This window comes from Pectinophora gossypiella, chromosome 16, assembly GCF_024362695.1.
Source record: "Pectinophora gossypiella chromosome 16, ilPecGoss1.1, whole genome shotgun sequence".
In the NCBI taxonomy this organism is placed as follows: Eukaryota; Metazoa; Arthropoda; class Insecta; order Lepidoptera; family Gelechiidae; genus Pectinophora; species Pectinophora gossypiella.
Window position 1 is genome coordinate 10763077 of NC_065419.1, and position 21575 is coordinate 10784651.

General features: G+C 36.8%; 2 protein-coding genes across 2 annotated transcripts in view; one reads left to right on the forward strand and one right to left on the reverse strand.

Moving 5' to 3' along the window:
- The window catches only part of LOC126373780 (MOXD1 homolog 1-like), a 69033-nt gene extending 54670 nt beyond the window's left edge, over positions 1 to 14363 (forward strand). Inside the window, exons 7-13 of the mRNA XM_050020065.1 lie at positions 180 to 343; positions 1026 to 1142; positions 1437 to 1583; positions 2278 to 2432; positions 8761 to 8867; positions 9460 to 9626; positions 12471 to 14363. Of these exons, the coding sequence (XP_049876022.1) occupies positions 180 to 343; positions 1026 to 1142; positions 1437 to 1583; positions 2278 to 2432; positions 8761 to 8867; positions 9460 to 9626; positions 12471 to 12650 (1037 nt within the window). The 3' untranslated portion in view covers positions 12651 to 14363. The remainder of the gene's footprint in view (positions 1 to 179; positions 344 to 1025; positions 1143 to 1436; positions 1584 to 2277; positions 2433 to 8760; positions 8868 to 9459; positions 9627 to 12470) is intronic.
- Positions 14311 to 21575, reverse strand: part of LOC126373909 (carboxylesterase 1E) — a 31535-nt gene continuing 24270 nt past the window's right edge. The window contains exons 4-5 of the mRNA XM_050020266.1: positions 16793 to 16914; positions 14311 to 15403 (exon numbers count right to left, since the gene is read on the reverse strand). Of these exons, the coding sequence (XP_049876223.1) occupies positions 14404 to 15403; positions 16793 to 16914 (1122 nt within the window). The 3' untranslated portion in view covers positions 14311 to 14403. The remainder of the gene's footprint in view (positions 15404 to 16792; positions 16915 to 21575) is intronic.

The following is a 21575-nucleotide window of genomic DNA, read 5'->3' on the forward strand; positions in this document are numbered from 1 at the left end:
CATCGAAGCAATTCATCTAAGAACGCATATAAAAGTAAGTGCGCAATGCAAACAAATTTCAAATAGCAATATTGCTTTCTTAGATTAATTGCTTCGATGTACCCATTTTAACCCCCCTGTACATCTAAATAGAATAACCCTTTTTACTTCATAAATAATATTTATTTTTTAATTTTCAGTGCTAGACAGCTCCGGCATAAGAGTCCACTACACGCCAGCGCTGCGCGCGCACGACGCAGCCCTACTAGGCGCGGGAGTAGGGGTGTCAGCCCTGCACGTTATACCGCCGAAACAGCGCCAGTACCGCACCGTCGGGATCTGCAGCCCAGAATGCACCAATAGCGTAAGGAATATCTGTAGTAATTCTTACAATTGCAGTCTACTACGCGCTAGTACCACGCACACGACGCAATACAATACAAAAACTCTTTATTGCACTTGAATCACATCAATCCAACTAAGAGCGACAGCAGGGGTGTCAATCCGGAACTTTATTTATTTATTTATACCGTGGAAACAGTACCAGTATCGCACTGTTGCTTTCTGGAGTCATATAGGTATTTACACCGTAGTTCTTAAAGAAAGCTCACTCACTTAAATGTTTCAACTTTCATATTTTCGTAGCATATTAATTCTTAGAACATAGAAAGATAAAATACTTTATTGAGCACAATGGACATAAGATACAGTTCTTTTTAAACTTTATTGAAGAAAACGCTTTAGTCGCTTGGCGACTATTCCAGCCCCCAGACAGCCCAGAAATAAGGGCAACAGATACAGAAAGGGACAACAGGCGGCCTTATTGCTCATGCAGCAATTCAACATAGAGAGTAACAAACAGGCTGTCGCTTCTGTATAAAACTGGACTAAATACGCCGAGTGACCGGCCATTCTGATTCTCACAAATCTTTAGGGTAGGTAACTGAACTCTATGAATGCGGGATAACGCAAAGACGATAGAGAGTAACGCCATCTATTACCACGTTTTCGAACTAAAACTAAAACATTTTCCATTTTGTTTCCAGACTATGCCAGATGAGGGCATCAACATCGTTTCGGTGCTCCTACACGCCCATGGGACGGGAAGGAAAATATCTCTAAAACATATCAGAGGAAATCAAGAATTGCCCGCGATTTCGGAGGTAATATTTTATTTTTCAAAATATTTTTCCGAACAGCGCCATCTATGTAGGTACTACTAAAATATAGGTAACGCTTGTTCGGAGTTGTTATGAGGTAATAGTTACCAATGAACTGACTAGAGGTCGCTGTTAATTGGAACAACGCCATCTGTTGAGTGGTAGTATGAACTATTACAAAAGCTGTCCTCACCCTTTTTGTTTTGGGAACATAACCAGTAACTACTTACAATACACGACAGATAGTGGTGTTAATTCTTTTACTTTTCCCGGTCTAAAATAGGTTTTATTTTTCAGGAAAATAACTACGATGCACGCTACCAACAATCTAGAATAGTTCCTGGCGGTAGAAAGTTTCTCAGAGGCGATACATTGATTACGGAATGCACCTATGACAGTACGTCAAGAGAGAAACCGATATTAGGAGGCTATTCTGCTTCACAGGTATGTTTTCTGAATTTTAAGTTGATTCTTGTGGCTCTGCCCAGCCCATTGTAGGTATTGCCGGCGTGTGTTTATGTATGTTTATGCTAGAGCTTATGTGTAACAAATTGAATGAAAAAACCTGTCATAGCCCTGTCTGCATAACGCGTGACTAACATCGTGACACGGGTTCTAATCCCGGTTCGGGTTCAAAACCAGAATAAGAGTTTTTTTTATGAGTTTGAATTCATGTTTGGATATCACGTGGTTTCCAGGATTTGTGCTCGGTTAATGGGAATAATCTCGCCTCCCTTTTACATAGGACTTAAACATACCTGGCGAAGAGTGGGTGTATATACTATGCACCTCTGACTACCCCTTTGGGGATATAGCGTGGTGCATTAACGTCCCCACTGCTGGGGCACGGGCTTTCCCTATGGATGGATAGGGAGATTGGGCCTTAAACCATCACGCGGGCCCAGTGCGGATTGATGGTTATTAACGACTGCTAATTCAGCCGGGACCAACGTCTTAACGTGCCTTCAGAACCACGGAGGAACTCGAGATGAAACTTTTTTTTTTCTGTGGTCACCCATCCTATGACCGGCCTTTGCGAAAGTTGCTTAACTTCACCAATCGCAGACCGAGCGCGTTTACCGCTGCGCCACCGAGCTCCTCAATGCTGTTATGTAATGGTTGCTTTTTATCATTTTAGGAAATGTGCCTATCATTCGTCCTCTACTACCCTCGGACGGAGCTTGCTGGCTGTTACTCCATGACCCCGGTCAAAGAGTTCTTTGAGACCTTTGGCGTCAAGGAGTTCTACGGCTTGACCATACTGCAGGTTGAAAACATCTTCTTATCCAATGGGTGAGTTTTATTTTTATAATTATAGCTTTTCGCCCGCGGTTTTGTTTGTGTAGACTATAGTTATATGGCACTTTATATGTCATAGGCCACTTATACGACTCTGCTCCAACACCGCCCTAAACTTAAATGTTTTAATATACTTACGTACAGTGTGTTAGTGACATCGTAATGAAAACTTTGAGGGTTGATTCAGACCATGATTCTCAGTTGATATCAAGTAGAATTTTCTGTCGCTAAAGTATGTAAATGAAAATAATTAAAAAGAAAGCACAAAATTTTCATGAATTTTCCGACAGGAAATTCTACTTGATATCAACTCAGAATCATGGTTTGAATCATCCCCCTCAGCATTCGTTACGGTGTTACTAACACTCATACCTACTTGTATGGCTATGTATGTTCTTGGACGGGGTGTAAGTGACATCGTAACGAATACTGAGAGGGTTGTTTCAGCTCATTATTCTGATTTAATATCAATTGGAATTTTCCATCGCAAAAGTATTAAATTGAAAATATTAAAAAAAATTGCGACGGTAAATTCCACTTGATATTAACTCAGTATCATGGTCTGAATCATACCCCTTAGTATTCGTTACGACGTCATTAACATCCCTTATAATGACATAATATATTTTAGTTATCGAGTCGATACGTATAAAGCGATAAAGGTAAGGTACCCATTTTTAAACATCGATTTTTGTTTCACAAATATTATAAATAAATAAATAAATATTATATTACGCGCAGACAAAGTCGTGGGCAATGGCTAATATTAATATAAATTACCTACCTTATGTATAGTGAGTTTAATCTTTATTTTCTAAAAGAATAGTTTGACGTAAAGACGTAATTCACGCTTTTATAAGAAGCATTTACAAATAATGATAAATGAACTTCTTTTCAGGCCCATTAGCTTTCTTATTCGTTGACCTAATTTCGCTAATGTTACAGTAAAAAAGAATAAAGTAAAACTTAGTAACGTATCTAACATAGCCAAGCCTTATTAGGTTTCTTTGTAAATGCACAGTTTTTAGTATTACTCAATGAAGAATGGCAGAGCAATTACTTTTAAAAAAAAGTTTCATGTCAAATTACACTTCGTGTTGGCTTCGTTAAGTTAATAATAAAGTAGCGGGAAAACGACAAGGTGGTTTCGTGACTTTTGTAAATATATATGATGTAATAATGACGTATGTATGAGTGACCTTATATGTGTAAGTACCCTTTTCCGACTACAGCGATTAATTCCCCGAAAATTTTCTTCCCTAGTACGTATTGTAATTTACATCCATATATACATAAGGTCACGCATATTTCCCGTTAGGGTATTTTAATATTCATTCGTTTTTCCCCATTTTATCGACAACATCGATTCGGAAAGTTTACGCATGGTAAAAGATAAAATTGGGAGAAAACGAATTGGAATACTTGGAAACAAAATTTTCGGGTAATTAGCCGCTATCCCTTTTCCTACCGACTTTGCAAAAGAGTGATTGCTGGCGGAACAAATATCGGTTGTGAATTATTTGTATCCGAAACCCTTTGGTTTCATTTCTAATTTCATTACACTCGACATCAAAGCTTCGGAGAGTTTCGTAGAGAGATTTCTTGTAAATGGTTTCCAACATCTGGGTTCACTGAATTGGCAAAAAAAATCTTATAATTAATCAAATCAAATATACTTTATTAAACAGAACTAAATTTCAACATTTAGACATAATACATGAATACAGTACAATTTGGGCGGCCTTATTGCTCTAGAGCAATTTCTTCCAGGCAACGACCAGAAGGAAACAAACATTTACAAACAACTTGGATGTGGGATCGTGCACCGAAAAATAATATTAATAGTGTTAATAATACATTGTTTTAAGTTTACGCGGTTATTATCATAATTAAAACACATAATAACGGGTTCTTATCGCGTTTAAATGGGGATAAGAACCCGTTATTATGTGTTTTAATTAGTGTTAATAATGTTAATGTTAGGACTGCAGACCAAATATGGCGCCAAATGTATTTTTTTAAAGTGTCTTTGGCCTCGGACGAGTCATTTTAGCCAAATCTTCATTTTATTCAAAAAATGAACTAGACGATGACTAGAGGCTCCTAATAAGCAATACTGCGAACTTACATTTATACGAGTAAATGTCAAAATGCAATATTGTTTTTTTTTTACATGAACTACTTCAATTTGACGTTTTGAGATACCCTTATAACCTGTCACCATACGGTTCACTATATCTGTTTTCAGGAGTGGCAGAAAGCGTTCTGTTTTTATTATTCATTCAACTTCCTGCTCTTATCTTATTCTGATTGGGTCAGCACAACTAACGTCTAAGTGGAGTGGCTTTTTATTAAGTGTATGATTTCTCATTATAAGGGCGCAGGTTCAAAGGAGAATGGGCGAATCTGGTCCAAGAACCTCCACTGATGAGACTTATATGTAATGAAAGCTTATGCTTTCCCTATGAATCTGGCAAAGTACTATCAGATTCTGTCCCGGGGTTCTTTTTTTACGGCCATGTTTGTCCTGGCTAAAAATGTGATAAAATACAGTGGGAGCTAAAATCGGCTCAAGATTTGTTGCTGGATAACAAAGTCTACATAAATAATTATGTATCATATTGTATATCATTTTAAAGAGGATCTTTTCCAGAATCCGAAACATAAAAAAAAAACAAAAAAAAATCTTTTTGTAAGCGAATTATAGTCAATTTATATCTGCAGCGCCATTGTTTCTCGGTAGCTAAGTTCAAGTTTCATGCCTTTTACCCCTTCCAAAAGTATCTTACCGATTTTTTTATATTGCTTCCGGAATTTGATCTGAGTGATAATAACAAGAAAAATAAATAAACACCTCTCCGATAGAGACCGGCTAAGCTATTGCCTATTGCAAGAAATCGTCATCATTAGCAAGTCATTACGGTATTGCATATTATAAGCTTATCAGCAACTTGGAACTTGGTCCAAGAACCTCCACTGGTGAGACTTGCATGTAATGATAGCTTATACTTGTCCTATGATTCTGGCAAAGTTCTATCAAACTCTGTCCTAGGGTTTTTTTACGGCCATGTTTGTCCTGAGTGTACAGTAGTGGACTGCAAAATCACCTCAGGATTTGTTGTCGAAAAACTATTTAACTAAGTCTATATACATAATTATATATCATAATGTATATCAATTTTAAAGGGAAAGGTTATCAGAATCAGAAACACAAATAAAAAAAAATGCATTATGTAAACGACTTTTAGCCAACTCACGTCCGTAGCACCATTTTTCTCAGCAGCTACGTACGAGTTTCGCGCCTTCCAACCTTTCCAAAGAAAGCCCAATCATTTTTTCCTTCTTCTGATATTACATTCTTAACCTGACAAGTGACAACAAAGAAAAAAAAAAAAAATAGATACCATTCCGATAGGGGCCGCGTAAGCTATGGACCTATTGCAAGATAACGTACTCAAAGGCTAGTCATTATAATCCAACAGACGTAACATGATTAGAATGCGGCGGGACGGAAATGTAGTACATCGCCTTATGCGAAAGAGACGAAATATGTGTCTCTTTAACACTAACAGCAATACAACTATACAACTATACAGCTTAGTACGAGAGAAACAAGAAATAAGTCATTCTAATCAAGATGCAATACAATGACTCTATTGTATATGTTACCGGCCAAACCCGATTTTAGGCCAAACTAGTTTTGCCTAGGCTAAACTAGTTCATTCTATATGCGATCGGATAAACCGGTACAGACTAGGCCAAACTGGTCTGTCCTAAGGGTGATAGGAGGAACTAGTTTATCCTAGGAGGAACTAGTTGAGCCTAATAAAAATAAGTTCACTTCAGGATAAACTAGTCTGGCCTAGGAGAAACTGGTTGGGCCTTCTATGAATGGGTACACGTCAAGAAAGCTAGTTAGCTTAGCCTATCTTATGCTAACAGGGAATAATAAAATACCAGAAATACTAGTTATAAAATTTTTGCAATACACCATGTTTGGTGCCAATTTTGTAAAAGCCCTCATCGTTTCTCTGAAGAATAACCCCAATTATATTTCTGAGATCACCTCTGCCTTTGTCTACGTCTGGAATTGGTATAGTTACATTGTCTCCTATGTTGGCAGGTGGATGGGATTTGTCAGAAGAAGCTTTCATTCTTTTTGCTTGCTTTTCAAGATTTTCTGCCGCACTTCTTCTAGCATCTTTAATGTTTTGTGTGTCAATTTCCATAACGCCGCCATCGCCATCTTCACTCTGGTTACATTCCGAATCATCTTCGATAACTTGTCTAAGGTCATCCTCGACGACAACGACTTTACTACCGAACAATCAAAGCTTATTTTGCCATAAGTATGGCTCGACAATGAACACAACGCATAATACACTTTGTGTCTCGTTCGTAAAGACTACTTTAGCTTAAAACATAACTGTCATTCTAGTCCAGGTAAATACGGCGCCGACTTTAAACATTTCTGACTAGGAAATATTAGTATAGACTAGGCCAGACTAGTTTATCCTGAAGTGAACTTATTTTTATTAGGCTCAACTAGTTCCTCCTAGGATAAACTAGTTTCTCCTATCACCCTTAGGACAGACCAGTTTGGCCTAGTCTGTACCGGTTTATCCGATCGCACATAGGATGAACTAGTTTAGCCTAGGCAAAACTAGTTTGGCCTAAAATCGGGTTTGGCCGGTAACATATACAAAAGAAACACATTAAACAAGTTCAGGCAATAACTGGTGCAAAAGGCGGCTTTATTGCCAAGGTAGCAATTACTACCAGGCAACCTTACGTTTACGATACGTTTGTTATACCATTCGGCATTGTTTATAAGACAAGATATAAACCTGGATTAATAAAACAAGATTGTGGTGAAAGAAAACATACTACATTTGCGTCCTCCCGCATTCTAATCATGTTACGTCTGTTGGATTATAATGACTAGCCTTTGAGTACGTTATCTTGCAATAGGTCCATAGCTTACGCGGCCTCTATCGGAATGGTATCTATTTTATTTCTTGTTGTTGTCACTTAGTCTTGTCAGGTTAAGAATGCAATATCAGAAGAAGGAAAAAATGATTGGGCTTCTTTGGAAAGGCTGGAAGGCGCGAAACTCGTACGTAGCTGCTGAGAAAAATGGTGCTACGGACGTGAGTTGGCTAAAAGTCGTTTACATACTTACTTAATGCATTTTTTTATTTGTGTTTCAGATTCTGATAACCTTCCCCTTTAAAATTGATATACATTATGATACATAATTATGTATATAGCCTTAGTTAAATAGTTTATCGACAACAAATCCTGAGGTGATTTTGCAGTCCACTACTGTACACTCAGGACAAACATGGCCGTAAAAAAACCCTAGGACAGTGTTTGATAGAACTTTGCCAGAATCATAGGACAAGTATAAGCTATCATTACATGCAAGTCTCACCAGTGGAGGTTCTTGGACCAAGTTCCAAGTTCCTGATAAGCTTATAATATGCAATACCGTAATGACTTGCTAATGATGACGATTTCTTGCAATAGGCAATAGCTTAGCCGGTCTCTATCGGAGAGGTGTTTATTTATTTTTCTTGTTATTATCACTCAGATCAAATTCCGGAAGCAATATAAAAAAAATCGGTAAGATACTTTTGGAAGGGGTAAAAGGCATGAAACTTGAACTTAGCTACCGAGAAACAATGGCGCTGCAGATATAAATTGACTATAATTCGCTTACAAAAAGATTTTTTTTTGTTTTTTTTTATGTTTCGGATTCTGGAAAAGATCCTCTTTAAAATGATATACAATATGATACATAATTATTTATGTAGACTTAGTTATCCAGCAACACATCTTGAGTCGATTTTAGCTCCCACTGTATTTTATCACATTTTTAGCCAGGACAAACATGGCCGTAAAAAAAGAACCCCGGGACAGAATCTGATAGGACTTTGCCAGAATCATAGGGAAAGCATAAGCTTTCATTACATATAAGTCTCATCAGTGGAGGTTCTTGGACCAAGTTTCATACAAAAGTGCCCATTGTCATTTCAGCACGAGCCTAAACCAATGATTTTTAAAATTTGTTTTAGAATTCACGTGTGGATTATAAATGATTATCACGTGCTCAATTTTGAGGTAACCCACATTCCCGAGAGACGCGTTTCGGAGGTATGTGACCTAACTTATATTGGTCTGGTTTTCCCTTCGCGGGTTTGAAGGTAGAAGGCAGTTGCTTCTGTAAAGGACCTATCAAATCGTCGTTAGGTAAGCGGACCCCGTGAGGAACGGGATAATGCTAGAAAGATGATTAAGTGGATGATTTCTATCGTTTTAGAAACCTGGACAGCTTGCCGCCTCAACTGTTGGAGATGGCTGCAGCGAGACAAAGGAGCGCTGAAGAATCTGCCATGCAGGGCGATGACCAGGGTGTTGGCTTGATGAGTAAGTAGTACAAATTAAAAATATTAAATTTAAAATAGGGTTGATCTCTGGTGGTTTAACTATTTAATTTGGTCAATAGTTAAATTTATATTTTCTCATCCGAGCGACCTCATCGGACCTGGTTTCAGGGTCACTATTGACCCCCCAAAGGACCTTGGCGTGGCTACTGTAACGACTACACAGGTAAATAGTAGATGGGACCGACTGCTCAACATGCCCTCCGAAGATTATCTTACTTTCGGACAATCAGGTGATCAACCTGCAATGTCTTAACCAAACTAGTGATTACAAAGTGATTTTGTGGTTATAACGTTGAACCGTTGGGCCACGGAGGGCGTCATTATTTCTCTACACAGGTCTTAAAAATACTGCTTAGAGCAAAAATATCTAAGGCAAGGTAGGTAAAATATTTCTGAGCGACAGAAAAGGAGAGAAACGTTGGAAAGTGTTATGCAATTGTATACTTACTCAACCCTAAGGTGTGCATTCTGAAAACGTCTGTACACAGCTGAAGGCTAACTGTCGTCCGCCAGGGCTTTTAATGTTGTCGTGATCTATTATTCTTCACTGACCCTGGCATGTTCTTCGACAGAGGAGCTAGTGATCCTGGATCCACCAGAGTTCCGCAACAAGACGTTTATGGCACACCTCAACGAGATGCCGTGGTCGGAACCCCTGCTCACTGAGAAGATCGAGATGTCACTCTACAAGGGGATGCACATGACATTCTGCAAGAAACGGGACGATTCCTGGGGTGCTGTAAGTATTTTAACCTAATCATAATTCCTTGGGATAAGAACTCTCTTCTCGAGATTCACTTCTTAGTTCTAATCTTAGAGAGAGAGAGAGAGAATATACTCAACTATATTCATCAACTTGTGACACACTACATACAAAGCAATCACAAATAACTATTATATAGAAACAGAATTAAAAATAAGTACAATTTGGCACAACAGTGAAAAGGTCACGAACTCAGCATTGTGTCTATTTCCAGAGAAATAGACTTTTTTCAGTCGCTCCTTAATTGTTCTGAACTAATCTGCTGAACTTATGTTTTATTTTGGCCCTAAATCATTCAGTTTTATACTTAATACACTTTGGAAAAATAACTATTTTTGATATAAAGCCAATGGTGTCGATTCCGAACTCTCTTTTACATCCCTTTCTTGCACGTATTGTTTGTGAAGGACGACGCTAGTTTAAGAGCCGTCAAACTAAAATTAGGTTAAGTTTGCGTCCGCCCGATTAGGTACCAACGGCCCCGATTCCTGCAGACACCTCCTAATTTCTTCTATCGTTGTGGAGTTCTAACCTCTTCAAACCTGGTGTCAGGGTTACTATTGAGCCGCCAAAGGCCTCTGACATGGCTCATGTAACGACTACTTACGTTATTCCTGTCTAGTTCTTATCCGCTGAAAAAGAAAGGGACGGATGATTGACAACTATTAATTTTAAAATGAATGAGTAACGCGAATATAATAGGCAGCTCGCTGATATGCAACCCGTTTGACGTGTGATGTCAACTTAATTCTGTCGGGTTATTGGCCAATATAAAAATTTGGGACGGTTTTTTAAACTTTAGAGGGTTCCTAAACTTGACGATTGTTTCGTAAATTTTATGCCTGTCGATTTCCCTTTTCCTTTTTGACAGATAAGAAAATAACAGGTAAAAAATATTTTCTTATTCTTCTATCGTGTGGGTTGTGAGGTGAATTACCAACCCCATCAACCCTAGTGTCAGGGTTATTATTGAGCCCCTGACATGGCTCATGTAACGACTACTTACTTACATCAGTAAGTAGTAACCGGGACCAACAGCTTAACGTACCTTCCGAAGCACGAATCATCTTACTTTTTGTACAATCAGGTGATCAGCCTGTAATGTCCTAACCAAACTAGGGATCACAAAGTGATTTTTGTGATATGTCCCCACCGGGATTCGAACCCGGGACCTCCGGATCGTGAGCCCAACGGTCAACCACTGGACCACGGAGGTCGTCAAAAAAATAATAATTAGATGGTGCGTACTGGAATCAGCACTAATGAACCAATGTATCAAACATTCCAAACACACAAATGTAAGTCTTATGACTTAAACATCAGGTTTGCAGTTCAATCCGGTGCCAATTTGTACCAAAACATCAAGAACTAAGAAAGCGCATTTATAACTTAGATACCTACTTTGCAATTTCAAGTTTGGTACGGAGCAAACATTCAAGAAGAGCCATTATGTTAACGACAGTTAGTCGATTTCCGAGTGCAGGTGTCGAGTCAGTATGTAGCATAGGTATTAGGGCATCGTGTCTCAACCTTTTAAGCATTCCGTTTTTTTCTATCTTTTCTATCGAGTGGGTTATACTAACTCTGGCGTATTGAGTCGTTACATGAGCCATGTCAGGGATCTTTAGGCTCAATAGTAACCCTGGCAGGGTTCACGAGATCGGTCACTGACTTCACAACCCACACGTGAGAAGTCTGCCTACCCTTTTGGGGATGCAGGCGTGATGCTATGTTATGTTGCTTTATCTATTGATTTTTATAAATCTTTACTGAAATATCGACGGCAAAACTCATCTACACACATGACGAACCCCGAACCAAAACCAGCAGGGGCCTGTTTAATAAAACTTACAATTGTAAATTACAATTACAATTTGATGTACATTGCAGAGTGTGTGATCCCGAATATTTTACAGTTTCATATTAGCTACGTAATGAACACCAAATTGTCGTTGTAATTTACAATTGTAACTGTTATGAAACAGGTCCCAAGGCTAACATGCTCAACGTGATAAAATTATCGATCGATTCAATAAAATGTCGAAATCGATAAGTTTTGTTTAGTTTTGTTTTTTCCCTAACATGCATGACACGTGATTCTGTTCGTAATTTGTCAGAACGAGATGACTTACGTTACTCACATATTAGCACCAATCGACAAAACGACAATTATATCGTCAGAATCGATAAAATGACTGTGACAAAATTTTATCAGGTTGTGCACGTCAGCCATACAGGTTGAGAAACAATGTGTTAGGGAAACATTTTGCATAAATTAGTACATTAAGCACATTAAATATGTGGGAGTACCTATTAGTGGTAATTTCCAATAGTTCAAGCGTTTAACGTGATAAATGTATTATAGGCGATGTGCTGGTATCATTTACACACATACAGTCATGAGCAATATAATGTACCCACTTTAGGACTCTGTCGCACTAACATATTTGACATTTAGTGAGACTTACAGTTCAATTTGTCAAAAAAGTTAATGTGACATGGTACCAAAGCAAAGACATACATTTTAATGCTCGTGACCGTACACATCCCTCCCGGTTTAGTAGACGTATTTGAGCAATAAACGTATACAATCAAAAAATCAAAAAGTATTGGTATTTTTCCAAAGTTTATGTTATTTGAATCGTACAACTAATTCGAAATAGTTTAAAAAAAATCAAAACTGGTTAGTTTACACATTTTCCTGTAGTCCAAACTCGTCTACTTACCTACCAAACATATTTTTTGCTATTAAAAACGTTAGATTAATAATCTTGATACATTGAACGAAATGTATTAACCTATAATTTTATTATTTTTCAGCCGATTCAAATCCAGAACTATCCCAACTACACGGAACTTATGAACAACGATACAGCTGAGAAATCGTGCCACTACAAAAATGTTATACTACCCTCAACTACAGCCTCTTCAGCTCATAGAAACTTATTCAACTGGTCGGCCATTTTGGCTGTATGCTCAATAATCATCGTCGCACGGTAATGAATACCATATCCTTTATTCAAGTACAGGGCCAACGAGTTTTTGTTTTCTTTTTCGTTTAGGAGTTTTAATTTTATTGCAAAATAATGCGTCGATTTAGTTTGGAGTCGTCTGTGTTAGACGTGTGAAACGATGATTCAGATAAATGATGTCTTGAAAAAGTTGTACAGTTTGGATATTGAACCATGATTATGCTTCTACTTTTCTTTTGTTTCCTTCTTTACTTTTTTTTCTAAGGTTTTTTTATTTCTTGTTTTTCTAACATAATCAGTGATTCAATGACCAAAGTATACATTTTCTCATTTGTGAAATTCTTTTGTACATACTGCTTTTATAGCACACCAAAGGTTATGAAATCTATGCTTTCTTCAATTCTGACCGATCAATTCCTTCGTTATAATTCTAACAATGGTTGCATTCAAAGGTTGATTATGTTTTTTAATTGTATGAATGGTTTTTGTGAGTTTTGTACTTATAAGTTTTCCTTATGACGCATATGTGTGGTGAGATCTTAGATGCCGCCTTGGAAGTGGATTTTTGTAAAAAGTATAATAAGTTTCCTGTTTACGCTGTATGTTTTGTCTAATTAGGTTTTATACGTAAAAAATGGGATTCCCAGTACAAGAATTACTTATAACAATGCCTATCCTCAAATGCATCAGTTTTTAAGTTAAGCCATTTCGTTTACAAGAATTCACTTCAAATGACGATTGCGTGTGTTTACATAATGTAAAATACCAAATTAATGGTATTTCTTTTATTTACTTTGTGTTTCTTTGAACAGAGTTATATTTTGACTGATTATTGTGAATTCCCGTTTCCTATAGGTCGTCAGCATACATTTTCGTATGTTAGGTTTAGTTATATTGTTACAAACCGTCGAAAACCTCGTCTAAGAAATCTTGTAGGGTGTAAAAATATGACCAGTACTTAAAGAAGTGACATTAACAAAAATTCGCTAACAAAATTAAGTAGGTACTTACCTACTTTCCACACGATATCGACAAAATGAATTTTCATTTTTATTATTATTCGTTTTGAAAGCTTATTTGGATAAATATTTGATTCTTTTTCGATTTGATTTATTTAAAGGACTGATTTATATTTGGAACACCCTATAATAATATAATATAATATCCAATGCAATGTTTCAATTAACTTTAGTTATCCATATTCTATAATAGATGTTTTCGTTATTAGAACATAAGTAGTATTGATAATGACCTTTTCAAAATACTTAAATGTGCCTATTGTATCGAAATGTGTCTTATATACGATCGTATTGTATTCGATTCGAACAAATATAATAATAATGTATGTAAGTATGTGTAAACATTTAATTAGGGCTGTGCTTAATAGGCCTACGATGAATCTATTTCTACAATTACCACATAATATAGGGTACTATTTTTGTAGAATTTATTAGAAATATTTTTTGTACACTTTAAATGTAAAAATGTTTAGTACATACTCAAGCGCCGCTGTTTAAGAATGTGTAGTTGTAGAAATAGAAAGTTATGTTAGTAGAATTTCAAATACCCGAAAAACGACGGTGTTTTGAGTCATAATCATAAAAATTTGCTGTAGTATTGCATTTTGCTACTATTCTTTTTAATTTATACCTTTTTTTCGAGGTGATAGTTGTAAGAATACGCTTAGCTGTAATTTTAAGGTTTATTTATTTAAAAAGTCAATATAATGTGTTTTATTACATTCAAATGCATTTTTACTCACTAAATCTAAATCTTTACATTTAAAAATAGTAATCGTAGTGGAAATCTTTTGGATCCTGTTCTGATGAATCATATTTTGATCTAGATGGTTGCTTGATCTCATAATCATGTTCATGACTGTACCTGTATCCAGGGCCAGAACTATGCAGTTGGTGGAGGCCAGCGCTTCCCGAATTTGAATGTTTAGTTGGTTGTAATTGAGGTCTGTTAGGTTCATTATTAAAAACCGTATCTTTAAGAGGATTAGTTGCCTCATCTTTTTTATCATCTTTGACATCCTCTCGGTAAACAGTACCCTGTCGACCTAAAAATGGAATAAGCACATCTTTTTTGTTCTCGGATTCTTTGTCTGACTTTGTTCCTGCATTAACTGATCCTTTGTTATTGGAATTTAAATTGCCTAAACTTGATCCTTCTGAATTGGCATTAAAATTAGCAGAGTCAAGTCTTCTGTTGGGTTCGCTATTGAAAAGGGTATCTTCGAGTGGACTTCCCGCCCGATTGATACCCGGAACAACCACATCGCTTGTATTCTCATCTGGTTTGCTAAGTTTCTCAGACTTAGTATTGTCACTAGCTGAACTAACATATCCCTTATTATTAGAGCTCAAATTTTCATTTCCACTATTTGTATAGACATCACTGAATCGGTTACCAAGTGGACCAGCACCATTTGAAACACCAGTATTAACATTTGCGGGAGTAGGATTTACATTACCAGAATTACGATTGGCACTGCCAGAATTACTATTCACATTGCCAACATTATTGGCAGGAGGAAAGTTAGGACTTGCAACTACGGCACTAGGAGACAAAGGCTCAGCAAACTGACTGGGTCTTAGAGGATAAGTCTGAGGATTCCTTCTGTTAGCTTCCAAAGCTTGCCAGTTGATGAACCAGAAGGGTTGCTGGTCAATAGGCAGTTTACTCAGACGGTTAACTAATTCTCTGTCCCCATTAGCTTCGACTGGCAGCCTTTCAGTTGACGCTGGTACGGTTGAGTTGTCGCCATCTCCAAATCTGTATATAGAGAAGAAATTGCGTTTAGCTTTGTAAATTATTGTTTCTTATGATTTAAATAGTTATAGGTAACTTCCGGTTGATTAAGGGGAGGCCTGTGCCCAGCAGTGGGACATATATAGGCATTTATGTATCATGTAGGTAACTTGTTTTCTAACAGCTTGCAATAGTACAGCAGTGCAGACAGACATTCTCTACAGTGATCACTTTGTACATCTTTCACCTATATTTATTAGACAAGGTAAGTACATACTTCAAAGGTCGTAGCTCATGCGACATACTTGTGGAAACATATCATAAGTCTATTAGAAGGCCTGGCCAGTATGGGCCCGATAGCAGTTTTTTTTACTCAATGAAATGGAAAGCATCAGTTTGAAAGCATAGCATCGCTAAACCACTGCTCTGTCTGGATGCTTGGTTTCCACGAACGTGTCAATTTCTACAATCAGTGCAGTTAGAGAATCTCCATAGTAATTCTTCAAGTACTTACTAACTATTCTGCTAATATTTCTGTTCGCTAACAAAAGCAAGCAAGACACCTACGTTCCTATTTATATGCTACACACAGTTCTCACCCAAATAAAACAGCAAATAGGATTTTTTTGTTGATAACTTCGCTAGTAGGTACTTTTAAGTTGTCTTTCCTCAAGATGTTTTCCTCTGCTAAAAGCTAATTATGATTTTTATTGCGGATGGTCATGGGTAAAACCACAGGGTGCGGTTTGACTGGTCTTCGTTTAACTTGTTGCACTTATTACTTGCTTGTTTGTTATTGGTTATAATTGTCATAAGTCATTCGCCGGTGATTACTCACCGAACAATGTTCGTGTATATTTCCTACGGTTTCTAAGGTCAAAGTGTATGTAAGTTACTGTTTACCTTCTATGAGTAGGCACATAATTTATACAGCTTGTCGACCTCTTCTTTAAGTGCAATTTATTGTGCACTGACCTGTATATGACCTATATATTAGGGTCGTATTACACTAGGACACCATAGTGGCAGTGGCGACCCTAGCAAAATATTTAGGTGGTGATTATTATTAAGTGGAGACCTCAAAATGGCACACCTCAGGCCTACAAAAAACATTTATATATAATATATAATATTAATTAACATAATATAATATTAATATATAATAATTTATATATATATAATCTTTTAAAAATGTAGTTTACGGCCGTCCGGTATGAGTTTTATGTGGCCGCAATCTAACCCGATGAAGTTAGTTTGTGGCCAGGGTGGGCCTGTCTTGGTTGACTTCTCCCCCCCCATTTCGGCGTCCACAGCGATCGCATCTTTCGCACCGCCATAGGGCCCCTGCATAGTGACGTAACCACAGTCGCGTCACCAACAAAATGTATGCAGTTGTATTTAAACGCTACTTACCGATTTCCCAATCCACCAGCAGACGTAGTAGTAGGCAGTTCAGGGTACCCGATAGGTCTGGACCCCGCGAAGAAAGGTCGTTGACCTAATGCCAGTGTGACTGTGGCAACCAGCAACATGATCTGTGGTACGGCCATTGCTGAAAAAAAAACATTTTTTTAACATTTAAGGGACCTCACTAAGACACCACGGGCAAACACGGTCGCGCGGTACTCAGATGTGTAAACGCTACCCCACCTAGTGTATTGTTTGGTGGTCAACAACCATCTCTTAGTGAGATTTGGCCCTAAGAGTAGCATCTAGCTATGCTCTGATTGAGGGGTATCTACCTAAATTGAGTAATCAGGTAGTAACTAGGTAAATTAATCACATTTTATATCTAAAAATCCTAAAACATCCACCATCTAAGACACACTTAAATCATTACGCGTGCCCTAAGTATACCTGTTTAATACTTTATACTTTGTCTCACTACTTATAGTTTGTGTTATTGAAATAAAAATGAAGATTGAGCTCTGTAACTGCTCTATCCGTTGATATTCATCCCTAATCCATTACTATGCATTATTATCAAAATAATGCATAATGTTCATCGATAAAACTTATCATCTAACTTATTACACGAATACTTAAGTATAAAAACCTATTCTCAATACTCACGTACACTTTTAATCCACAAACTCAATCAACAAAGCTCTTTGTAGACTTTAAAATTACTTACCGTTACAAAAATCACTTCCAATAACAAATATTTTATTTAAATCAACAAATTGTTTGAAGAGGACACCTCCTTCCAACGGTATTCACTCGACTGACTAACAAACTTGTCCACCTGCAAAAAAACATAAATAAAAACGTATAAGGAAAACCGGCAATGCGTCAGCGAAACACCGGTTTAAAAATTAATTAAGCTTCATAAAGGTATGTAAGTAGATATATTATGTTTCTTGTATTATGTGCTAAGGAATCTGTTTGAAATAAATTATTTTATTTAGTAACAAAGTATTTACCGAAGATTGAGGACCTGTGGCCACCAGTGGGACGTATAAATAGGCTGTGAATGTTATGTTGGTAACTAGTTATTAGATTATAATGTTAAATAAAAACGAAAACCACCCCCACCAACCCGCAGGGGAGCAGTATGGTAAAGTGCGCTCCATACCCCTTCCGATTGCTTGACGGGAGGCTTGTCACGGCTTGTGCCCAGAAGTAGTAAATAGGCTGTTTATGTTATGTAAAAAAAAACATTTAAAACTCACTTATTAGGTAATCACGAAATCTCAGAAACTACAAGGGCTAGGAGTCTCAAATTTTGCCTAGGGTTTCCTTTTAGAAAGTAGGTGCTAACTAAGACGGGATTTTGCAAAATTCAACCCTTAACGAGGTAAAAAAGGTGCTAAAGTTTCTATGAAACTTCTCTAGTTTTATTAGAAGCGTTGCACGCGATCGAAGTTCCAGGTAACAGCTTGTAATGTTTATAAAACTTTATCTTAGATATTGCTTTCATAAATAGTATTTAGCTAGTAGTAAATACCTAACGAAATATTAATAAGTAAGATAAGATGAAAAAACGCAAGATTGTTAGTTAGTCGTTTGTAGAACATTTTGTCCTCTATAACTTTGCTATTCAGACTAAGGTCAGTTATAAACATATAAAAAGAAATTGCTAATTATTGTCCATAAAAAATGGAGACATTTTTCCAACATGGCGGGTGGAACGAGCGACAAAGCTGGAAACGAGGCGGCAAACTTGGAATTTGGATAGAGGAAGCTAAAATCTATAAAATCAACAATTTTCAAGACTCCCGGAAAACTTTGAAGGTCAAACTACTAAATGATTGAACTAAGTAGGTACTACCTTAGTAGCTTGCTTACATTAATTGATTAATACATCCCAAAAAAAAACATTTTCATGTAAAATGTTGCCAAGATCATGTTATCATGATCATGTTAATCACAATGTCAAAAAGTGATCAGATCTCATGTAGGGCCAAGCTTCTAACTCTACACACCCTAACTATGCAAACCCTAAGTTTACAAACTCTACATGTTAAGTAAACTATGGGGCTTGTCCATTTATCCTAAGAATTTGGTTTATATAGTATAATCTAAACCAGAGTTAAGATGGTTAAAAAAATCGATGAAACGGTTCGAGAATAGGTAGATATATTGGTGCTAATTCCTGTAAACACCATCTAATTTTATTTTAAGTTATACCTGTCATTTTCTTATCCACCGGAAAGGAAAGGGACGGGTAATTGACAAGCATAAAATTTATGGAACACATGTCAATTTTAAACACAAATCTAAAATAACCCTATAATCTTTTTACATTGGCTAATAACCCGACAGAATTAAGTTGACAGCACACGTCAAACGGTTTGCATACCAGCGAGACACCTTTTTGATTCGCCCGGGTTATTCATTTATTTAGGTACTCATTCTTCCTAAAATTAAGAGCTGTCAATCATCTGTCCCTTTCCTTTTCGACGGATAAGAAAATGACAGGTATAACTTAGAAGTAAAATTAGGAGGTGTCTGCAGGAATCGGGGCCAGTGCCTTCCTTGCCCTTGACGTTTGCTTTGCTCGTCTCTTGGGGGCACTCCCGTGCCTCCAGATAAAACGTCTTCCTTGTGAACCGGTTTAATTAAGCGAATTTTTTTAATGATAATTTACCTCTATTGTAAATCTCTAGTAACGAAAGTCAATTTCTGACGAAGTGATTCAAGTCTCAATATCCTTTTAAGTCTTACTTAATTGAGTTTTCTAAGAATACTCCATTATTCTCTGTACTCGTACCTAAGTGTAAATCCTTAAATCAATTTAGTTGAGGATTATTTTATGTTGTGTATTGGATATTCGTAAACTAGTTAGTAAAGGCTTCGGTCTATCGAAAGCAGCTCGAAAGACACAATTTGTACAATACGTACATACATAAACTCACACTCGAAACCTTTAACGGGGTGGGCAGAGCCAGCCAATCAAAGACAACTTGCAGCCATTGTTGATGTTATAATACAAGAAACTATAATGAAATGCGTCACACATAAAGCAGTCAGGCAGCACAAGCGCAAAGCAGACGCAACTTGAGCACAGACCTGCGCGGTAGCAGAGTAAATTAGCGTGCGTCATGGAATTACACGAAAAAAAAACCGACATAGTGCGTAAAAGAGTCAATATTACAGAAACACAACGTTGTGGGAGAATATTGCACGGGAATTTAATATGACGCGTGAAGCCCCTTTGAAACTGCCCCAACGCTGCTTCTGCTTCTGACTAGCTTTTGGTGTGCCGATGCCTTTAGATATTATTATACAACTCAAATACAATGCTTTCAGATTATTCAATAACTTATGTATTCATTAGATGTACTTAACGATTATAATATGTGGAAATAATTCGGTTACGAGAGTAGGTACCAACCAAGTACCATTCATAAGTCTGCGATTATGTGTGATTAAGCTAAGTAGAATAAATATTGGCAGTACAGAATAAACGTAAAAGTACCTGTCTGTTCCTTGTTAAAATATAGGTAGGTACTTACCCTACTTATTTTAAGAGCAATATTTTAACATTTACCATATTTTCCTAATGTATTTATTTAATAAACAATGTGAAAACCTGGTTCTCATATTACACTTAGCTATTAACTTTTGCTTCCATTATGGTGTCAAAATAAAATTCACGTTCAAATCCCACAGGAATTTTAAAACCGCCCTCAATATATAGGGTGTTTTATGGTACCATTTAGAAACAGTAGAATTTATAACCGATAACATTACAGTCGATAAAATACAGGGTGTTACTGACATCGTACCGAATACTGAGCGAATTGATTCACCTAATGTTTCTGAGTTAATATCAAGTGAAATTTTCTGCCGCAAAATTCATGTTTTTTTTTTCTATTCTATACTTTTGTGATGGAGAATTCCATTTGATATTAACTCAGAATAATGAGCTGAATCATCCCCTCATTTTTCGTTACCTACGATGTCACTTACAAGAACGTACACGTAGCCATACAATTACGTATGGGTGCTAGTGACACCGTAACGAATACTGAAGGGGATGATTCAGACCATGATTCTGAGATGATGTCACAGGGAATTTCTTGTGGGAAAATTCATGAAAATTTTAGTTTTTTTTTATTATTTTCAGTTCCATGATTTTGCGACGGAAAATTCCACTGTATTCAACTCAGAATTATGGTCTGAATCATCGTTCAAACACCGTAAGGAAAAAAAACAAATGAACAAAGTTTTCGTTACGGTGTCACTAAACCTGTATTATATTGCTGAAAAACAGAGAATTTTAAAGAAAAGCTTCAGTTTTCCATTGAAATTTCTGCGGGTAAAATTTATAGCTAATAACTTGCTGATGGTATAAAATATACAGTAAATTCCCCGATACGCGATGCAGTATAATTTGCCAATGCCACATTCATCGTCCTATATGGTTGACGTTCGAACAGTTAAGTTACATGAATAATGGCCGCTCGACACGAAAACTTTACCCACAATACAAACTTGAATGAAAGTAAATAAGTACGAATTTGGATAAGGAAAAATATTCACTGGAAAACCCCAAAATAAAAATAAATAAGGTAAATGCGGTTAAGTGGCTTTAATAAGGATCAATTTAAAAGAAAAACAAGTAAGTAGCTTATCTATTTTTTATTTTTGTCACTGTTATTTGGCATTATCAGATACATTTATTGGATCGCTTTTGGAAAAGGACATAACACAACATTAGTAAGTACCCACACCTTACCGAGCTTTCTGT